At 39.3% G+C, this 20,644-nt stretch overlaps 1 protein-coding gene across 1 annotated transcript; it reads left to right on the top strand.

Annotated features, from left to right (window-relative positions):
- Positions 1-14,267: 14,267 nt before the first annotated feature.
- LOC134003683 (galanin receptor 2a) lies at positions 14,268-16,971 on the top strand. The gene is made up of 2 exons (XM_062442945.1): positions 14,268-14,608; positions 16,332-16,971. Exons 1-2 carry the CDS (start codon positions 14,268-14,270, stop codon positions 16,969-16,971), a joined length of 981 nt encoding a protein of 326 aa, XP_062298929.1.
- Positions 16,972-20,644: the final 3,673 nt, after the last annotated feature.

The raw sequence follows: 20,644 nt of genomic DNA, 5'->3' as shown, positions 1-20,644 counted from the left end.
AAAGCAATTAAAATGTATTTGTCAGAGTGGATCAACTGTGCCTGCAAGTTTTAGGAAATATTTTTGCTTCATCTGATCTCCAGCTAAACAAAATACTGTATTTTAAGATTGTGTTCAACCAACAGCAGGAAATCAGTGAGCTTAACCTGCAAAATAGCACTGAAAAAGATGTAAAATTACATAAAATGAGAATAATATCCTTTACATGTCTGTACATTGTCTTGTAAACTGTCCACGGTTGACATATTTGACACCTATTAATCTGATTAAAGCATCTGGGACTCTTTAGACTCACCTATAGCAAGCAGCACAGTCAGAATAAGGATCAGTTGGGTTTATTTTATTGATACTAAACGACAAAATCCATCTTGTACTTTCAAAAGCACAATTGATACCCTTGTTGTTCTCCATTATCTGTAAAGAACATAAAATCTGTGGTGCACTCTCAAATAACCTCAGTGTGCCTGAGCTCTGTTAAAACATAATGTTCTCTGTCACTTTTAAACCAAAAGGTATTCATAGACTGGAAATACTTTTATGGTCCAAGCAGCGGAAATGTTTGACTTAGGTCAGTCTATTCCCTGAAACACCAACCCGAACCGGAGCCATATGGACACAATAATAAAAATGCATACAAGCAAACACTTGATAGCACATCATCAAGCTCAAGTATATCATAAACCCTTGGACATGACACGGTAATAATGAGATGAGGAAAGACTGATCGATCCGCCCCGGTGATATGAGGTTCAGTGCATGCTGCTCTGACGTCAAGAGAAAACGGAGCTGGTTCTCTACAGGTCCTGCGGTTGAGGTACTTGAAAGGGACGGTGCAGAGTCCACACGAAATCCCCTCTGAGAAACTCTGCTCCTGCTCCTTCGGTTCTGGCTGTCCTCTGTGTAGCTGCACTGAACTCTCTCAAACCTGATCCCACACCCATGGGAAGAACTTTGTTCAAATAACAGATACTCTGAATTTGTAAGAGATGTGACGTAAAACAACATAATAACTAAATAATAGACTAAAAACTGAGCTGAAACTAGGATCATTCTCGCAATTTACATATATATTCTGACATACAGTGACAGGGAAAATAATAGTAGTAGGATTTCATGCTGCTTTAGAATTATAGGTTAATGTGGAAATTACAAAAGCTAAAACTACATAGTCTAACTCAACATCCCTGCTATGAATCCTACCTCTATGAATGTTTAAGGATGGGTCTGTCTTTAAGACAACAGTCAGGGGCCCAAATGAACATTGAAACATGTTTTTTCTTGCAGTAATCAATCATCCTGTTCATACTGACCATTAGAAGATCCCTTCATAATGCACTTACAATGGAAGTGATGGAGGACTAAACCCACAGTCGTCCTTCTGTGCAAAAATGTATGTAAAAGTTTATCTGAAGCTTATATGGAGCTTCAGCCATCCAAATGAGTCAAATCAAGTAGATATCTAGTGCCAAAGTCCCTCTTTTTGTTACTATACTTCCACCACAGCTCAACAGGGAATAACAAAGAGGGAATTTGATGCAAAAAAACTAAAATTATGGTAGATTAAACACTATTTTATATCACAAAGTGTGTTTTCATTTAGATATTTTGATGCAAATGTTCAATTTTCATTAAAAAACCTGAAAAGGTTTTTTGACTTGGCTGAAGGTGTAATACAAACAGATGGTGATGGTGATGTACGCGAATCATGTGACTGAGTGACACAATGACTGCCTGAAACTTCGTGCTTGGGTACCTCAAGTCAACATAAGTTAGCTCCCAAAGTGTCTTCAATAAAATGGACAGAGCATGAACTCTATAGGTGAGTCAATGCAGACTTTGAAGTGGAACAATCCAGGACAACACATGAACTCAGTTTGGGGAAGGTGTAATGGTTACACTTTACATGTAACCTAGATTTTGAAAAAAAACTTAAAAACTTCAAATTTAGTCCAGATTAAAGCTTGAAGTACAAACCCTACTCACTCTTTCCCAAGGTGACATGGCAGCTGTGTCTAAAAGTTGTCCCAAGAGATCCCCATCTCATCTGCCACAGCTGCACACACTGTGGACAAAAGGCCATTTTCTCCCCAGTCTAGGTCATTAGGCCTCAATTTTCCAAAATCTGTCCTTTGAACTCAAGATGCCATGGCCTGAGGGCTTTAGTCTGATCACATTTCTTGCATCAGATTGGCTGCCAAGTGTCCCTTTGCCCCCCCCGAACCCATCACCACCTGATGAGGCCGCACACCATCTCTACTGCAGCAGTGATGTGAGAGCACACCTGCGCTCATGTCATCAGGACCTGGAAAGGCTCACTCGCACGACAGCCCGCTATTTGTTCATTACCCGCCATCCTCCAGTCATTTCAGTTCCTGAAAGACCCCATTTGCCACACGTACAGCACAGACTCACATAAGCCTCCGAGGGGATTTGGCTAAAAGGCCCTGACGCTGTAATTGCACCAAAATCAAGGCAACACAATTCCAGACTGTCTGAATATCACCCAGAGGTCTGTGGATGTAGTGGGGGGTGAAGAAAGAAGTGACGTAATATGTGCGGATGTGCAACTCTCTTTAGTTCTGCAGGGGAAACTGTTGCCGGGTAGCTGGTGTTGATATAAGCAGTATTCTCACGCTATGTCATCTAGAGCTTATTTCTACACATTTAAACTGATGACTGCCAAGGAATCAAAAAAATATACACACTCCTTGAATAGGATTCTTTGTGAAGTAATTATCATTATGGAACATTAAGTGTGTTTCCATCCATCTGTGCAAAAAAAAACCTGAGTTGAAATACATAAAATTTGAAAATAAAACTGGAAATATAAAAAAGAGACTCTTCAGACTCAGCTGAGATGGAGAACTTGTGACAAACTCTAACAGGTATCTTTAATATTTTTTTCCACTCCATTAAATCAATGATTTTCAGTTTGTGCACAAAAACTGAGTGGAAACATCAGAAATCTGAATAAAAGTAGACAGAAACATGCATACATTTGTATTCTGTTTTGTGGGTTTTAAATTTGCATAACATTTGGATGGATATGTGCTTATCATGACTTGCTGGTAACATCCTTGTTGAACTCAATATATGCAGCAATACAGTTATCAGTCAAACAGCAAGGCTAGTACTATGACTACCAGCTTTAGTATTAGTAATATCATTTATATTATGGCTGACGATTATTCTCATTATCTACTCAATCAAAATCAACTTATAAATCAACGGTTTAATACTTTTAATGGTGGGAAATACCCATCACAAGTTAAAAATTGTCCAACAAACTGTCTCAAACCCAAACATATTAAATGTAAAGTGATATAAAACAGAGGAAAAATATGGATGTGGAACCAAGAGTCCCAAATTTTTGGCAATTAAGTTTCGATTACTTGACTTATCATTTCAGCACCGGACAAAAGCAGGAACTGTATTAGAAATGCAAATTCTTCCCCGAGCGCTTATTTTCTTCCAGCCTCTGAGCACTGACACCAGACTGCCCGGCCAGATGGAGTCCGCTGGCGGATGAAGCAGCTACCGCTCCTTTTTATGAGTCTCCACTGCTGTTTAGCTCTAGTCTGGAAGAATCATTCTGGTGTATTATTACTGACTGTGTGCATTTGCAGCGCATGTGTGTGTTGTAATATTTAAGTAGCTAAAAGAAAAAGGTCTCTGTGGCCTTACAAATTACAACTTTTAATGGGATAAAGGAGGTTTGACAGTTGGCTGACTTTAAACACTCTTTAAAAGGAATCAGAAGTTAAGTCTTTTATTTGAATTATTTCTTTATTAAGCGTGATGCTATGATTGATTTCTTGATATTTTTCTAGAGAAGTAGTTTCTGATCAATTCGGAGCAGTGCATTGTTTGGGATCCTGGAGACGATCAAAACGAGAGGAAAATGTGACATCATGAAGAAAAGCCATAAGTCAGGACAGAACGTTTGTGGTCGGACATGTTTTTCAGTAGTTACAGAAGCCTGATCGCGTGTGCCTGCCTCCTTTGTGAATCATCTCTGTGTGACAATGTTCATTTTCTGTTTTACAATTTTTGTTTTTGTGCAAGATTTTAGTTTTTGTTTTGTTTTGTTTTGATTTTTTTCCACAGATCTTGTGGTTTTCGCATGACGAAAGTACGCAAGCACAGCCTTTTCCGGAACGGGGTGAACAGACTCGGCCAATAGGTCCTTGAGTTTCCACCGCATAACAACAATGTTTCAATTTGTCTAATCGGGGGTATTTAGGCTAAGTAAACTATCACTCTTCAGGATTTCATCTGTAGCCACAGCCCAGTCATGCAGACCTCTTATTCAAACCATTTGTGTGCGGTCGAGAGTGGGAGTGGGGAGGGCAGCCAGTGGAGATGACAGGGGGATTGGATAACTCAGGGAGAAAGTCTGGGACGCAGAGAGTGAGAGGTCTTGGCAAGGAGCTGCAAACCACACGCAGCTTGCGTGATTCTGGTTCTCTCACAGCTTTCTCTGCTTTTCCCTCTTCACTTCCTCTCGCAGCTCTCTGAAGCACCTGCATGCCTCACCGCGTGACCTTTGTGACCTTTTAAACTTGACTTACACCGGAGACTAAAACTATCTAAAGAGCCTCTAACATCTTTAGTAGAAGAGAACTAACCTCTGGGCAAGACTTTCAAGAAGACCAATGATGAACTGATTTACAAGTACTGTGTGTGTGTGTGTCTGTGTCTGTGTCTGTGTCCAAAGCCTGAAATATCTTATTCCTCTGTGCCGTAGACCTCCGCTGTTGTCCAAAAACTATTAAAAACACATCCGTGATCCACACCGCTGCTCTGGATAACATGTTCCTTCATTCTGAAAAGTCTGGTCACGTTAGCTTGTTTAGAAAATGCTCCAAATGAAGTCTTACAACCTCTTGCCTTTGTTCTACATTGTAAATTTCTCAGAGATCTTCTGTATAAAGTGAAGAGGTTGTGATATGCAACAAAACAAGCTAGCAAAGCTGTAAACAGAACCACATTCTCGCACATGCTCAGTGGCATCTGCCTTACACAGAACTACTCTCTGGAGACTGAAAATATGATCGCTTTTGAGCCATTTCTAAACAAACCGCCTTGCCCAAAACTCTTCATAATGAAGGAATATATTACCCAGTGCAGCGCTGTGGCTCACTGACATGTTTTTAATAGCTTTTGTACAACGACGGAGGTCCTCAGCGCAGACAAATAAGATCTATCAGGCTTTGGATACACACACAATACTTGTTAGTAGATCAGTTCAGTGTTGGTTTGGCTGTGTATGTGTTGACAGTAAGAAAAATGTAAAAAATCACCAGCCTTAAGTTACAAAAGCTTCAGTGTCTGATAGTGAGTGCTGTAGTGGTTGCTGATTTGTGTCAGAATATGGAAAGTTAACTCCAGTAACACACTTTACTTTTTCATAAAGTCCAATGAAAGAAATGCTGAATGAGAGATTTCACTGAGTTACAGAAGCTAGTGAAACAGAGGCTAGACAGGAAGTGATATCATGACTTTGGCTCTCTATCTGCATGTAGACAACCTCTATTTAAAGCTGAGTCAGCACTTTAACTTCAATTCATTGTGCTGCAGTTTGAGGCCAACACAAGAAAACATGAGTCACTGTCAGACCGCACTGTACAGGTATATGCCGCATCGACCCCTTGAAGCTGAACAATACAATATGCGATGGTGCAAATAGCCACACAATCACCAACACTACCTTTTATTTGTGAGGTCATGGCACCGCTTGCCTTGCCCAGCTCCTCCACCTCAGTTTCCTGCATCGATTTAGGATCATAACTGGCCTCATAAAAGTTTGAGAGGGGACGTGAGAGCCAAAATCCAGACCCAGCCAGCAAGTTTTAATGGTACAGGTTTATAATGAAACACTCCTTGAGCCTCTCTCCCAAAGCGCTGACGTTATCCACTGGACACACGCGCATATTAAAAGCGCACGCTATTTATAAAGTGTGGGACTATCAGCGAGGCACGGCGGCGGGGAGTTGAGAGGATGTGGAGGATTGTGTGTGTGTGTGAGAGAGAGAGAGAAAGTGGTCCAAATGACCATTACCAGGAGGTTTATCTGCCTTGGTTACACTGTGAGGTTTTGTCATGAGGGAGTTTTGGCCATTTGATCAGATGAGCACTCTGTTGTTGTAAAGAGCAGATGTTTTGAGGTTCTCAATACACCTCCGTGCAAGTGTGGGGACTGGTCTGAAGGCTCATTATTCCAAAACCCCAATAGATCGAAGAACATCCCATTGGACTGAAAGTTTATCATCCTGCGCGATGGGAAGTGTTTGAACTACCGGGGGTTTCGGGAATAATGAGCCATCGTACCAATGGCATACACTTGACACTTGTGTGTTGGATTCATAGTTATTAAGAGTATTGTGATGTGTGGGTTGTGGCCCACAGGAAACAGTGCAAGCAACAGGAAAGCTACAGTGAATGAAAAATTCATCCACAGCTTTCCTGTTGTAGCTAATGTTGCATTCAGTCATTCAGGGCCCCGTATTTGTCAAATGTCTTACACTTAAATGACAGGTTCACAATATTTTAGGTCTGTCTCATTACAAAAGTCAGGAGCCCAAATTAAATTTGATACATTTTTCTTGCTGTAATCATCCCTCCTGTTCATACAGACCATTAGAAATGCATTTACAATGTAAGTGATGGGAGGCAAAATCCACAGTCCTCCTTCTGTGCAAAAATGTAATAAAAGTTCATCTGAAGCTTATATGAAGCTTCAGTTGTCCAAATGAGTCAAATCAAGTAGATATCATTCAACATTTTCTTTTTGTTACTGTACTTCCACTACAGCTCAGCAGGGAAACACACAGAGGAAATATGATGCTGAAAAGACAGTAAATGTGGTGGATATCCACTTGATATGACTAACTCCAGACTGTTGAAGGCTTGTGTAATCATATAACCCCATCAGTTACACTGAAAGCACATTTGAAGGGGATTTTTTTTAATAGTCAGTATGAACAGGAGTAATGATTACAGCGAGGAAAACCTCTTTCAGTGTTTATATAACCTGACTGTTGACTTGTACACTTGAAACATTGTGAATCTGTTCTTTAAGAAGTCCTACATCCAAAGTGCCATCAGTATTCTTAACTCTGCAAAGTGACTGATTAGATTTAAGCCACAGACATGACATGAACTGTTTTTAATGAGTAATGTGACCTTGTCTCTGTGTTTGTTATACCGACTGCTTCACTGTCTCTTTCTTGTAAGAATCATGTGTAGTGAATCTTCATGTTTTAGTGAGCCAAAGATCATTTTCCACCCTAGTGGATAATACAGATGTATTTTATACTAAATTTTAAAAAAAAAGTTATTGGCTGAGTGTGATGAATAAGACACATTTATCAAGTTATCAAGTGTTAAAGTAACTTTCAGAGCAACTTAAACTGAACATGATTGATCACAGCCAGTCAAAGTCTACATCTGCCTTACTGTACAGTCTTACAGTTTACACTAGCAGTATATATGGTACTGATCATGCACCATCAGGGAGGCATCTGTCCCACATCTTGCGTCATGACAACAACCCCGAAGCCAGAGTCATGAAGAACCAAGTAGAAAAGGGTTAGGGTTCATGACTCTTTTTTTTAAGCATCCTCACTTTACTTTTAGAGCTTAAAATATTTGCTATATCTATATATATATATATTCAGTGTCTGTAAAATGTATAAACAACCCTTGAAATCTTTCATATTTTATTGTTTTGTAACATTGAATCTGTTTAGATTTATTTTGATCAACAGGAAAAGACCCTTTAGTGCCTCAGTGTACAACAGGTTCCTCTGCCACAGCTGCAGAGTCAATCTAAGATATAAGAAATATATGTATTAAAAAATATAATACATCACATTATTTTATATTTAAAATCTAGATGTAGATAAATAAATAAATAAATGTACCTCATACTGGTTCATGCAGTAGGCAGGTGCAGGACCAAAACTGACAGATAACCAATGTAAGGTCTTAAAAACAGGTGTAATGTGTTTTCTTCTTGAGGCCTTTTGTGTGTGTGTGTGTGTGTGTGTGTGTGTGTGTGTGTGTGTGTGTGTGTGTGTGTGTGTGTGTGTGTGTGTGTGTGTGTGTGTGTGTGTGTGTGTGTGTGTGTGTGTGTGTGTGTGTGTGTGTGTGTGTGTGTGTGTAGACCAGATAAGAGAGCATTTACAACAGTCTAGCCTGCTGGATATAAAAGCGTGCATTAGTCTCTGTAATGATTTCTTCTCATTGAAGTCCAAATATTCCCATGTGTGGCCACTACGAGTGTGCAGCGTCTGGTTACCAGTCTCGCCCGACTTTTTAACATTCCTGCGCTGCCAATCCGATGAACGCTCCAACACCCCATGATGTCATGACATGGTATGACATGGTATCTGGAAGGTGACTCATGTTCGTCTTGATCTGATATTCTGATTGTCAGTAAAAAACTTATACAACTTCTAAAAAACTGACATTCCTGTGTTTCCCTAAAAAAAACAACCATTAATCTTGTATCACTTCTTACGCTTCATCAGATTTAAATAAGCGCTTGCAGGAGAGTGTCATGCAAAGTAAAGGTCATCATCTGTCAGTTTTATCACAACCCGGGCAGGACTAACACATGGAAAACCCGACTTAATGCATCACAGGAGCTCAAAGCAGCCTGGTTTCGGCGAATGTGATTGGTGGATGAGGAGACAGGAGTAAACATGATCCACCATCTGTAGCTCTTCTGAGGAAACATCCACTGATGAAGTGTGATGGGCCACAACGGTCTACTCGCTGTTCACTGTGCTGCTGCTGCCATCTGCCTGCAGACAGAAGAAATACATCAACAGCTCTGAGATCTACTAACTCACAAGTGGAACAAGCTACCAACAGAACTAAAAAAATCTGCCCCAATTCATGTGCTTATGATAGAGCTATTTTAAAGCACTTTAAATGTTAATCTTTTGACCTCAGCATTTAAACATGTATTCTTCATTCTTCTTCCATTCTATAAAATGTGATTAATAGGGATTGTGAATGTCTTTTGAATTGGTGTACAGACTAATTGAGTCCAAATATTAACCCTATGTGAGGGTTAATGTTGTTCTGCATGTTTTGAAAGTTTCATATCAGTCCATCTCACCCTGGTGTCACCTGAGTCGATGGTACGTTCCTATTAGGTGCAGCTGAGAAGATAAAAAGGTCAGTTACTTGGCAACTTTGATGAGTAAGGAAGGTAACATGTGTCAGCTTGCTGTGAAGTGGAAGAAATGTTATTTGTTTGTTTGCTTCAGTTTTTTTTGTTTTACTGATAAATGTCACCTTTCTTTGTGCATACTCCTGCCTACCAACCTGCTTCCTCAACATCCCTAACAACATAGTGTGATAGCGTCATTGGGCAAAAAAAGAGGTTAAATCTTCAGTTTTCATTATAAAACAGCAGTAGCAATACAGCCTGGTAATAGAGTGAACATTCTGTGTAACCTCATAAGAATAACGATTCAAGAGTCTGCTGATTTGATTTTCTTATTTTACAAAAATGAATGGGAGCCAGTGGATGTGTGAGAGATAGAAAAATGCATTCAAGTTTCTAAAAAACTGCAGTACAGTTTGCAAAAATGATTAGTTGCAATTTACATGAATTGTTGTTAAAAAGGGGTTTAAACATGCAAAAAATGCTGATATTAAATAATATCTGGATATCAATCAAATGTCAAATCATTAAATTAAAAAGACACCAATATTAAAAGGTTGTAAATAACCAAAGTTCATCATTTAGCATTAAAAAAAGGTTGTCATTTAGGAATTCTATAGAGTTTGAAATGGGTGTTATATGCTAATGTGTTTATCATGCACATTTGAGACTTGCAGAACTTCCTCAGACTTTCAGGATGTTTGATGGTGGACTGATTCAGACTTCCAGTGGAGCAACAGAGGCCCACAGAGGAGAAAACAAAAGCACCGAGGCAGCTGCTTCTTCCTGGATACTCCTGGATAAAAAAAGCCACCTGTTAAATTTAGTCCTGTGAGGGTGTTTGCAATTTGTACAGCTGTTGGAGGACGTTAATGTGTGTGTGTGAGTGGGAAACTGTAAGTCAAATGGGGATGAAGGGACTCAGACGGTGGACAGGCCAAACAGGACACAGTGTGGGAGGTGGAGGGGGCGATGTAGGTCACAGTGGTGGGGCTTTTGGGTGCTCAGACAGGGAGAGAAGGGGAAACACTGACAAGCTCCTCTTTCATTGCAGGCTAATTTAGGCTTTCTGATGATGAACAGTGTAATCAACCTTCAAGCAAATCCCTCTCTCAGCGCTGCAAGAGTATACACATTTAATCATCCGTTTCATACACACTCCACTCATAGCTTTTGTCTTCTGTGACCTCCCCATGTGTCACTTCAGTATTTTATACAGTTCGCCCAAAATATGGATATTTTGTGAATTTAAGCAGCAAACAGACACAGTTAACTGTAGACTAGCTGGTGAACATAGTGGAATATTATGTAGAGAGCTAAAAGAGAGTGAATATTGGACGTACATTCACTACGTAGACATAAACACGACTGCAAATAAATGATAATGTTGCTCCATAACTGCTGGATGCTGAAATAAGCAACTTTTTGCAACAAGTTCAACATATCAACTCAATAGCTGATGATGATGTTATTTTTAAATCCAGGTAAAAAATGTTTCTCTTTTCATCTTTTCATATGCTTATGATTGAGCTGTTTTAAAGCACTTTAAACTTTAATCTTTCATTTGCACTGTATGTTTTTATTTTTATTTTTTAAATGCAAATCATTATTTTATGCTGCACTCTAATAGTTTATGCTCTGTTTTAGTCTTTTTGTTTTCTTTCTTTCTTTCTATTTTTCTGTATTTTTTATTATGATTGGGTCCTTTTTTTAATTGTAGGTTTTAATGTTTCCAATTTTTACTATGATTTGGTTTTATTACTTTTTTAATTGTATGTTTTTATGCTTCCAATTCTTACTGTTAAATGTATGCTTTTTATGTAAAGCACATTGAGTTGTCCGTCTATATAAATAAATTGTCTTGCCTTTTGATGTTAAAAATGGTGAAAGCTCAGGAGGGTAAACACATGTAAAAATGCTGCCTTCAAGTCAAAGGTGAGAGTTTCCACCTGCTCTGAACACTTTGTAGGCTACGCTACTTCTAGCTCCTCCTCATGATGACATCAGCGCTGCATTTCAGTAGTGGTACTGCACTTTCCCTCAGGGGAATCCCCGCTGCCACCATCAAGTGTCGCTCCATTTGTCTGAAAAACTGATGAGGGTTATTACAGTGAGGCATTTGGTGTAAGGAAATCAACCATGGCAGTTTGGTGGTAGTGATGTATGTAAAACTTTGTTTGCTTACCACCGAAGAAGTTGAAGATGAATAAATTGAGCAAGTTAACTTATAGCAATGCCAACGTGTCGTCAGGGCAACCAATATACAAATCTAAGTACACAAACACAACTCATTTGTCATTAAAAAATACCAGTTTTTATAGCTCTATGCAGCCTATTTATCTCGTTACCCACTAACTTTACATTTGCATCGACTCATTTGCTCTACCTGTGTTGATGTGTAGATTGATGAAACATTTTAGTAGCTATAATATTTTAAATTGTTATCAGGTCTGAAGATGAGACAGAGCTCCTTATTAAATTAAGTAGTAGCAGTGAGGCTCTTTTTTTTTAAGAGGAACTGGGGTTTTAAATTTTTATCACTGTATTGCATGGATTTCAAGATATTTTCAATGGCATGTCTCGGTGGTCATGCTGCTCATTTTATCTGTAGCATACAATGTCTTTAATATACAGTAAGCAGATATAACATGACTTGAATTATCTTACTGTATAACAAAGGAAAACTGTACATTTGATGGAGCTACAGTAAAGAAATGTACAAGATCATTGGCATAAAGCATAAAACTACAGTATTGACAAAACAAATGCAGCTATTCATATTTTATAAAAGAAAAGATTATAAACAGTTTATGTCACTGCTGTGTTTTACCTCCTGTGGGACTTGAAAACAACAACACTCCCCCCCCCCCCCCAGGAGCAGGGACTAATCAGGGACAGCAGCAGACGGCTGGCAGAGGTTTTCCCTGATGAACGAGGTCGTTGGGTAACAGCCATCGATTAGTCCTCTGGTCCTGATTGCCTCGTGCACAGAGGAAGATGTGCACGAGGCCCCCCCCCTGAAATCTCTTCTGAGAAGCGAATCCCACCTCCTCCTCCACCACAAGACACATCATTCCTGCATACTATGATATTCAGACTACTACGCTTGGCAGATTTATTGTGTTTTGTTTAACAGAAATGTATGTTTCTAGTCTTTTTGGTAAAGGTTCGTAGTTTGACAGTTTAAAGTTTATTTGCTGTGTTTGCTCAGTATATGTGCAGTTATGTAAGTTATATTTAATTAATTTCAAGACATTTTAATGAATGATGGTTAATATATGAAGAAGACTGTGCATGGTTATACTTTGGACTTTTATTTGGCTCATGGATGAAGTTGTTTTTGGTTTGTCCTCAGTTTAGAGCAGCTATTGCTTTTTGTGTTTTTTCTGGTTTTTCCCACTCTGCTCTTCCCTCCCTCCACACCTGCCCTTCATTCAGCCTCGTTAGCCCTGCTCTGCTCTGTGTGTCTTCCCCAGCCAATCAGCTCCCAGCCTGGCCTTATGTCTTAACCACCTGTTCTTTATTGTTTCATTAGTTCAGTTTGTATTTAAGGTCTGGTTTTCAGTTCGGTTTTATTGGAGCCTTTTTTCAGTCTGCTTTGTTTGGTTTGCTCTGAATTGTTCAGTTGAGCGCAGTCTGCACTTGAGCCTTAATTAAAAAATAATCTTTCTGATATCTCAACTACTATTGGTTGTCTTTTCATCAAATATAATAGAGACAAACAAAATGTAAATTTGATTATAAAAACATTATGCACCACACAGTAAACATGCCGTAATTAAAGTAAAAGTTCTCCAATAAGAACTTAATTATAAACCTTTTGTGATCAGCTCTATTAAGAATAACATTACTCAGCATCATTCACAAGGGAGGAATTAGCCTCTGACAACCACAGCATGAAAGCACAGTTCATTACTTCCATCAACAGCTGCAGTGGTTCAGTGCGACCTCAGGATGGCAGACTGCTCTCACTCTGAGCAGCCAACCAGCTGAACATTTGAGTCACTGCATAATTATATTCTAAGAGAATAATCAGCAGAAATAATAATATCAGCATTAAAACCTCTAGTTTTATTGCAGTGTGTGATCAGAAACCAAACCAGCACAGTTATTGAGCTGGTTTGGGATGAAGTGGACAGAAAGGTGGAAGCAAAGCAACCTGAGAGTGCAGCAACTTCTGTGTGTGTGTGTGTGTGTGTGTGTGTGTGTGTGTGTGTGTGTGTGTGTGTGTGTGTGTGTGTGTGTGTGTGTGTGTGTGTGTGTGTGTGTGTGTGTGTGTGTGTGTGTGTGTGTGTGTGTGTGTGTGTGTGTGTGTGTGTGTGTGTGTGTGTGTGTGTGTGTGTGTGTGTGTGTGTGTGTGTGTGTGTGTGTGTGTGTGGCAAGGGGCCATACATCTAGATTATAGCATGTTAAACAAAAAATATGGAGATATAAAGCTATGTAAATTTAAATAATAACAAGTCCTGACAGGTTAGTGTTGGTACTGTATATTTTATATGTATTTCTTTTTTTCTTCATTTTGTAGTGGCCTTTCCTCCCCTCATTATTCCTATATTCATTATGTTATTCTTTTTTCAGTGTAATTCTGTTTATCTTGAGTTTTTAACATTTTTAAGCATTCTTTGAGATAAACTTTCAGCTTTTTTCCTCTCCTGAACAAGGGTTTGCTCACTTTTAATTCAGCTATAATTGTGTATATTTAGGTTAAGTGTTTGCTTTTTTAAATATGTGGATGTCCTTGTGCCCAAATCAAGTAATTTCCCCCATAATGTTTCTTTTTTCAGTGGACAACCAAGCAGTTTTCATCCTAATCAAAGCATCACAATTGAGATCATCCTTCCGTGTTCAGTCTTTTATCTGAGATAGATAGAGGGAGGTTGGGAGTGAGAGAAAGCCAATCACTCTTATTCAAAGCTTCTTTTCTCTGCAGTACAGTAGATGTATCACAGTTGGATTACACAGTTGAACGTTAGCTGCGTCTGGATGTGGAAATGTTGCGCGTAAACGAGGTGCGCGTCTCCACGAGTCTTGCGTTAATGTCGCCGAACAGAAACTCGTGAGAATAATGAATGAATACACCATGGAGATGAATTTCTCTTCTTTCAACTCATCCTCTTGGAAAGCAGAGTCTGTGGTGATATCTTTGGGCTTTTCGCTTATTTTCCTGCTCGGCACGGTTGGAAACTCTCTGGTTCTCGCTGTTCTGCTCCGCAACGGACAGATGAACACCAAAACCACCAACCTGTTCATCCTCAACCTTGCAGTGGCAGATCTCTGCTTTATTGTGTTCTGTGTGCCCTTTCAAGCCACCATCTACACTCTGGATGAATGGGTGTTTGGCCCTGTGGTCTGTAAAGTCGTGCACTTCGTCATTTTTCTCACCATGTACGCGAGCATCTTCACCCTGGCAGCTGTTTCACTGGACAGGTGCGTAATGAAGTATTCCTACAATTAACCTGCGAGCTGCAGGCTGCTCAATCAAGAAACATACTTAAAGATAGCTATTTATTAAAATGATACTAAATTAATACCAAACATGTGCATTGTTGGTTACGATTAGAGATAGATACTCTAGGAAGTTTTACAATAGCCAGGTTACAGAAAATACAAAACAAAATGAGGTAATTGATACAAAATACAATTAAAAGGCAATATATGAAAATAGAATAAAACCAACAGAGAATGAGGGGAACAAAATACCTGGAAAAATATAGAAATATGTCTTCACTGTGTGTTGTTGGACCTAATTGGAAATAAATGTTTTCACTTTTGGTTTTATGTCTGTAATCTATAAATAAATCAAATCATATCATCATGTTATATATCTCATACCTTTTTAAAAAAATACAAAAAAAAACATGTTTCGTCGAATTTTCAGTGATTTATAAACACCAGAACAGAAAGATTCACTCTCAAACATACTGAAGCCATCACTGGCAGCTATGATTTGTGTCCTGGTATGTTCATTTGAAAGGAAGTCAGGCATCAAACACTTGTAACTGACCTCGCCTCCTGCTCAGCCCTCCCCTGGTTCTCTTCATATCACATCACATCTGGATTTCTCTTCATTCATCTTCAGCTTTCTCATTATGCTGAAGTAAATTTGATTTGCAATCAATCAAGGACAAGTCAAGAACAAAAACTACCAATATATATAAGAAAAGAGAAAACAGCTCAAGCCAAAAATTGAAACACCTCTAAAATATTGTACTTTAAAAAATGGAAGACCAATATCAAATATCAAGCCAAATAAAGTGCAGTTCCTGGCAAGATAAAATGTCATTTGTACACCCAATAAACACAAATCACAGATCTTCCTCTGAGGGCTTTAAAATCTGTAGAGCAAAACAACATCCTCTATCCTCAGACAGTCAATTCAAATAAGTAAAAACTCTCTAAAACATACAGAGGTGGTATTCCTCTTCCAGGATGAACAGACGTTAAATTGATGTCAGAACAGATCAAGAAAGCGAAGGAACAGTGTCGAAAAACAGGTGTGCAAGTCTGACGGACACTAATAGATTCAGTCTTTGACAGAAGAAAAAAGAACGTAAAGCAGCAAGCTTTATTTTGAGCATCCTGAAGCGGCGACCATTAGTCTGCATCTTCAACATGATCATTAGCATCCATATCTATCATTGTTAAAACCCTTCCTCCTGACAAATGGGTTTTTCCTCTTGCTCCTTCAGCTGGATGTTGTTCTCCTTTCTGTGTAGTTCATTTTCACATTCATCTCTTGAGGGAGGAAAGTTTCTCTGAGCTCATCTTTAAATCTCAGTTTAACACACACATGTATGAGCAGGTCCAATATTCAACGTTTTAACTTAAAACCTGCAGTGCACAAAGACGGAGGAGACATCTTACATATTCATATATTATGGATTTGGCAGTAAGGAAGAAGGAGATGCATTTTTAAGGATTTTTAAGTGGTAATTATACTTCTTTTTTTTGTGCTAAACCATGTCAGACACACATTATTGTTCCAAGCACAGTATTTGTCTTCATACATGTCTGGAGAAGATCCTTAATTTTGGCTGTTTTGAATTATAACCATATTCTACATTTCTTTGTGAAGTTCTTTTTTTTTCAAGAAGTTTGACTTGACTTAAAAAACGAACACCTGGATCATGTCTTCCCTCTGTTCTCGCAGGTATTTGGCCATCTGCTACCCTCTCCGCTCCAGGGAGATGAGAACACCAAAGAACGCCCTGACCTCCATCGGTGTGGTTTGGGCTCTGGCGCTTGTTTTCTCTGGACCGTATCTCAGCTACTACAGACAAATGGACCTGGGCGGCGCTGTGGTGTGTATTCCTGCCTGGGAGTCCAAACCACGCATCATAATGGACGTGTGCACCTTTATCTTTGGCTACCTCATCCCCGTCCTGGTGCTCAGCCTCACCTACGCTCGCACCATTAGGTACCTGTGGACCAGCGTGGACCCCGTGAAGGACATGTCCGAGTCGAGGCGAGCCAAGCGTAAAGTCACTAAGATGATCATCATCGTCGCCGTCCTCTTCCTCCTGTGCTGGCTCCCACATCACCTGGTCATCCTCTGCATGTGGTTCGGAAGCTTCCCCCTCAACCACACCACCTACGTCCTCCGCATCCTCTCCCACCTGGTGGCTTACACCAACTCCTGCCTCAACCCCATCGTCTACGCGCTCGTCTCCAAGCATTTCCGCAAAGGTTTCAGGAAGGTTTTCAGCTGCACGCTGACGAGGAGGGAGGTCACCAAGGTGCAAGTCATCCAGGCGGTGAACACGGTCAGCAGCGTGGAGACGTCCAACTAGAGACAGAAACCTCCAACCAGACCAGAGGAAGGAGAGGAAGAGCCAACTGAGCATTATGAACTACACATACTAACTGTCTGTATATGGCATTATATCCCAACAGTATTTATATAACTGGAAACATCTAGAAAAAAACATCTACAGCATCGACTGTTTACCTGTTTGGAAAATATGAAGATAAATACGGTGACGCATGAGGAATACCTCAATACAAAAAAAGACTGCAGGGTTTCCTGTTTATAGATTAAACTGCCTGCACTGAATTATTGACCACCTCAGCCCACCACAGAGGGAGATGAAAGAATGAGAACTTTTATTCTTTGGGGGAAAAGGAGCAGAGGCTTTATTTGACATAGTGAAAAACTGTGAGGCCGTTACTGCTCCAGGCTTGAACTTCTCAACAACTCTTTCTTTCTCCTTACATTTTGTTCAGACATTCTTGTTCCCCAAAGGATGAAGCCTCCTGACTTTAGTGATCGTATGGTGGCTTTTCCTCTAGCGCCACCATGAGGTTGACATTTCTGTCTTTTTTAGTGAGATGACAAAGGATTGTAGCAGGATTTGTGCTCTTGAATCCAGAAGATAGTGTGCAGCTATGTGTGGCCAAATTAAAGGAAAGAAAGAAAGAAGTCTTGCACACTGACAAAAAAAGCAGGAAAAGCTCTGAAGATGCAAAAAGAATCAATTTTCTTTATGTGTAAAAAGTGACACATTGAAAAAAAAAGTGACAAAAAGTGAACATTTCAGTCAGTAATGTATAGGATGGGTGTAGAGATCCATGCTGTTTGATTCCATATCAGATTCATTTATCCAGTAATTTTATGACCAAATAGATGCAAAACTAATGTTGTTTTAGTGCTAATTAGAAGACTCTCCAGTGCAGCACACACAGGCAGTGTTGCAGAGCGTCACGTCAGATATTTAGACATTTAAATTACTCCATCTCTCCAACTCTGTTGCTTAGCGCCGCCAGTTCGGACGTAATGGTGTTAAACTCTTTATTCTGCTCAAAAAGCTTAAGTGTCAGACCTCCGCTGGTTTTCAAGTACAAGCCTCATGTCTGTTTTCAGTGCACTGATGAAGTCGTCTTGTAAGGTGAACGGTGTTACGCTCCCAAAAGCTATGAGGCTAAAAGTAGTGTTAGCGGTAGCAAGCGTGTTCTGTCCGCTGTTCTCACTTGGAAGTTGGAGATCAAAGGTTGGAAATAGGGGGAAAGAAGGCTCTAGATTGGTGGATTAAAAAAACTATTCACTAAATTCTCAGTCAAATCAAGCTTAAACATGTTATCTGGGGCTTTGTAGATGTTTCTACTCCATAGCTGGCTCAGCAAAGCCCCCAGCTATTTAAATTAGTCATCACTTTACTGTGAATCTATTAGTGTCTACAGAGAATAATGACTACCAGCACCTTTTTTTTTAATGTCAGTCAACTTTTACAAAACTGTTTAATATAGCTGTTTAAAAAAAAATTACAAAGAGCTTAATACGAAATTGTATAGCTCAGAGTGGAATAAAATATATATAAGGCTCAAGATTAACAATTTAATTAAGACAAGTACAAAGGAAACAAAGCCAGAGCTACGAAATTAAATATAATGTATTTAAAGGAGATTTAAATGGCCAAAAGGTTTGAACGGATGAAAAGACTCAGCACAGTTTTTTTTAGTTTTTTTTATTTCAAAGCTCATGAAGAGGGTCAATGGTGCAGAATTTGTCTGGAAACTGCCTGAAGGGTTTGTGGGTGGACTGAGAACAATAATTGTCAGAATGTTATGCAACCAGCAGTTTCCACAGAGACTTTAAATGGTTTCCGCATATCTGAATAAATGTCAGTTGCGCTGCTAATTCTGGATCTTGTACAGAATACTTCAGTGTTATCTCTACTGGTACGTGCTGCATGATAATTTATTGTCCCTGGAGGATTTTGTCATTTGATGAGCCCTTGTGTTGTTTAAGTGATGTTTTGGCAGATTATGTCTGTGACTGGCTGTGCAGCTGAAGCTCTGCCATAATGTCTCTGAACATAAAAATGATTTGTTGTTGTAATGTGAGTTGTACAAGAAGACTTTTCTTTGTATTTGCATGCATTGGAATAATAAAACCATTGTGCTCGCTACGTAAACTCTTCTGTGCTTAGAAACATGTTAGAGCTGATGAATTCACACACGTCTGTTACGACCCTTCGAGGTTATATTTTCAGAGCTTTGCAGGTTTAAAGGATCCTTCATGGAGATTACACTGTCAAGCTGCTGCCTGCTACATGATACCACGGGATGCTTTGCTGCTGAGTATGTTCGCTTTGTCTTCAGAGGTTGACAGAAGTACAGCTGTCGAGTTCATTCAAGGGATTGTGTGTTTATTTGCACACGTGAAGACGTCAGAGTTCACATACACACTAGTTACACTTAATTTCCAGTTGTGAAAGGTGTGTGTATATACTGTATGTCATTTTGAGTTCCTTACAATCTGGATTCATTCATTAGCTCATGGAAAACCAACAAGAACCCAGAAAACTGATAGATATCACTTTACAATGTAGTCTAATGGCCTTTGAAGAGGCTACGAGCTAAATGAACCTGGTTGAAACCCAAATATCATGACAAACAACATCTGATGCATCCATTAATCAGTGTTTGCAGCTTGTGTGTTTCTGTGTGTGCAGGTTTGATTCACATAGATGATGCATGTGTCACTGTACACACCAAACCTGCTCTGGCGTCTACAGTATGTTAATGTTAAAAACCGTCCCTCTATTATTAACTATCTACAACTAAAACTGAATGAAACTTATTAACATTATTATATCTGCTTGTAAAAAAGCGATGACAAGACACTAGTTGCTTCCTGATCCTCACACAATACAAGAAAGGACAGATATAATAAATTATATTTATGTTATGGAAAGGATTATTTTCTCTCTCCTTCTCAAGTAAACAGTGTTTACTAAGTAATGGACTGAGTGGGTCCAATATGTAAAACCCTTGTGGCCAGATTTTATGGAGGTGATCTAATTTCTTCTTTTCCAACCTCTCTTTTATTGCTCTTATGTTCACACTTAATTTCTCCCAAACTGTACAAAGTTCATAAATCTTGGAAATGTATGGACAGCAGAAGAGTGAAAAAAATGACTTTTCAAACACTGTTATTATTGTTTTGTTCATCTTCTTTGTCTATTTTTATTCTCATGTTGGAAATAGATTAATAAACTCAACACTCATAACTGAAAAACATTACTGTACCACGCTACAAACAAATGTGATGCGCTGCTCATTTGACCAATTGTTAATATGAAAATATAGATAATAGCAGCTTTTAACCGTGACTGAACATGTTCCAGTGTTTTCCCTGGAGACAAACCATCGCGCTCTGCCCACGTAACATCTGACTGTGGTTAAGTTATGCAAATGAAAACCAAAAAAACGGGATCTGCTCCATCACGCTCGGTGACGACGAGTACTCCTGCTGACCAACATTTCTTCTGTGCAAATGTATTTAGAGGATTTGAGCTCCTGGAGTGTCAACAACCACAAAAGGTCACATCTGTTGAAGACGTCTTCCTGAAGAGCTGGAGTGTTTCTCCTACAGAAAACCCTTGAATGCTCATTAGGATGCACATGAACACAAGGATACTCCCAGCTTGAATTATGTTTTCTGCACAAATGTTGAACAAAGCA

Source organism: Scomber scombrus, chromosome 21 (assembly GCF_963691925.1).
Source record: "Scomber scombrus chromosome 21, fScoSco1.1, whole genome shotgun sequence".
Lineage (NCBI taxonomy): Eukaryota > Metazoa > Chordata > Actinopteri > Scombriformes > Scombridae > Scomber > Scomber scombrus.
The sequence above is the reverse complement of the archived record's forward strand: the minus strand, read 5'-3'. Positions and strand labels throughout refer to the sequence as shown.

What these genes read in the sequence shown, in the direction of transcription:
- LOC134003683 (XM_062442945.1), top strand. Translation starts at nt 14,268, where the DNA reads ATGAATTTCTCTTCTTTCAACTCATCCTCTTGGAAAGCAGAGTCTGTG. An exon ending in GCAGCTGTTTCACTGGACAG is followed by an intron (nt 14,609 to 16,331) that starts GTGCGTAATGAA and finishes CTGTTCTCGCAG; the next exon opens with GTATTTGGCCATCTGCTACC.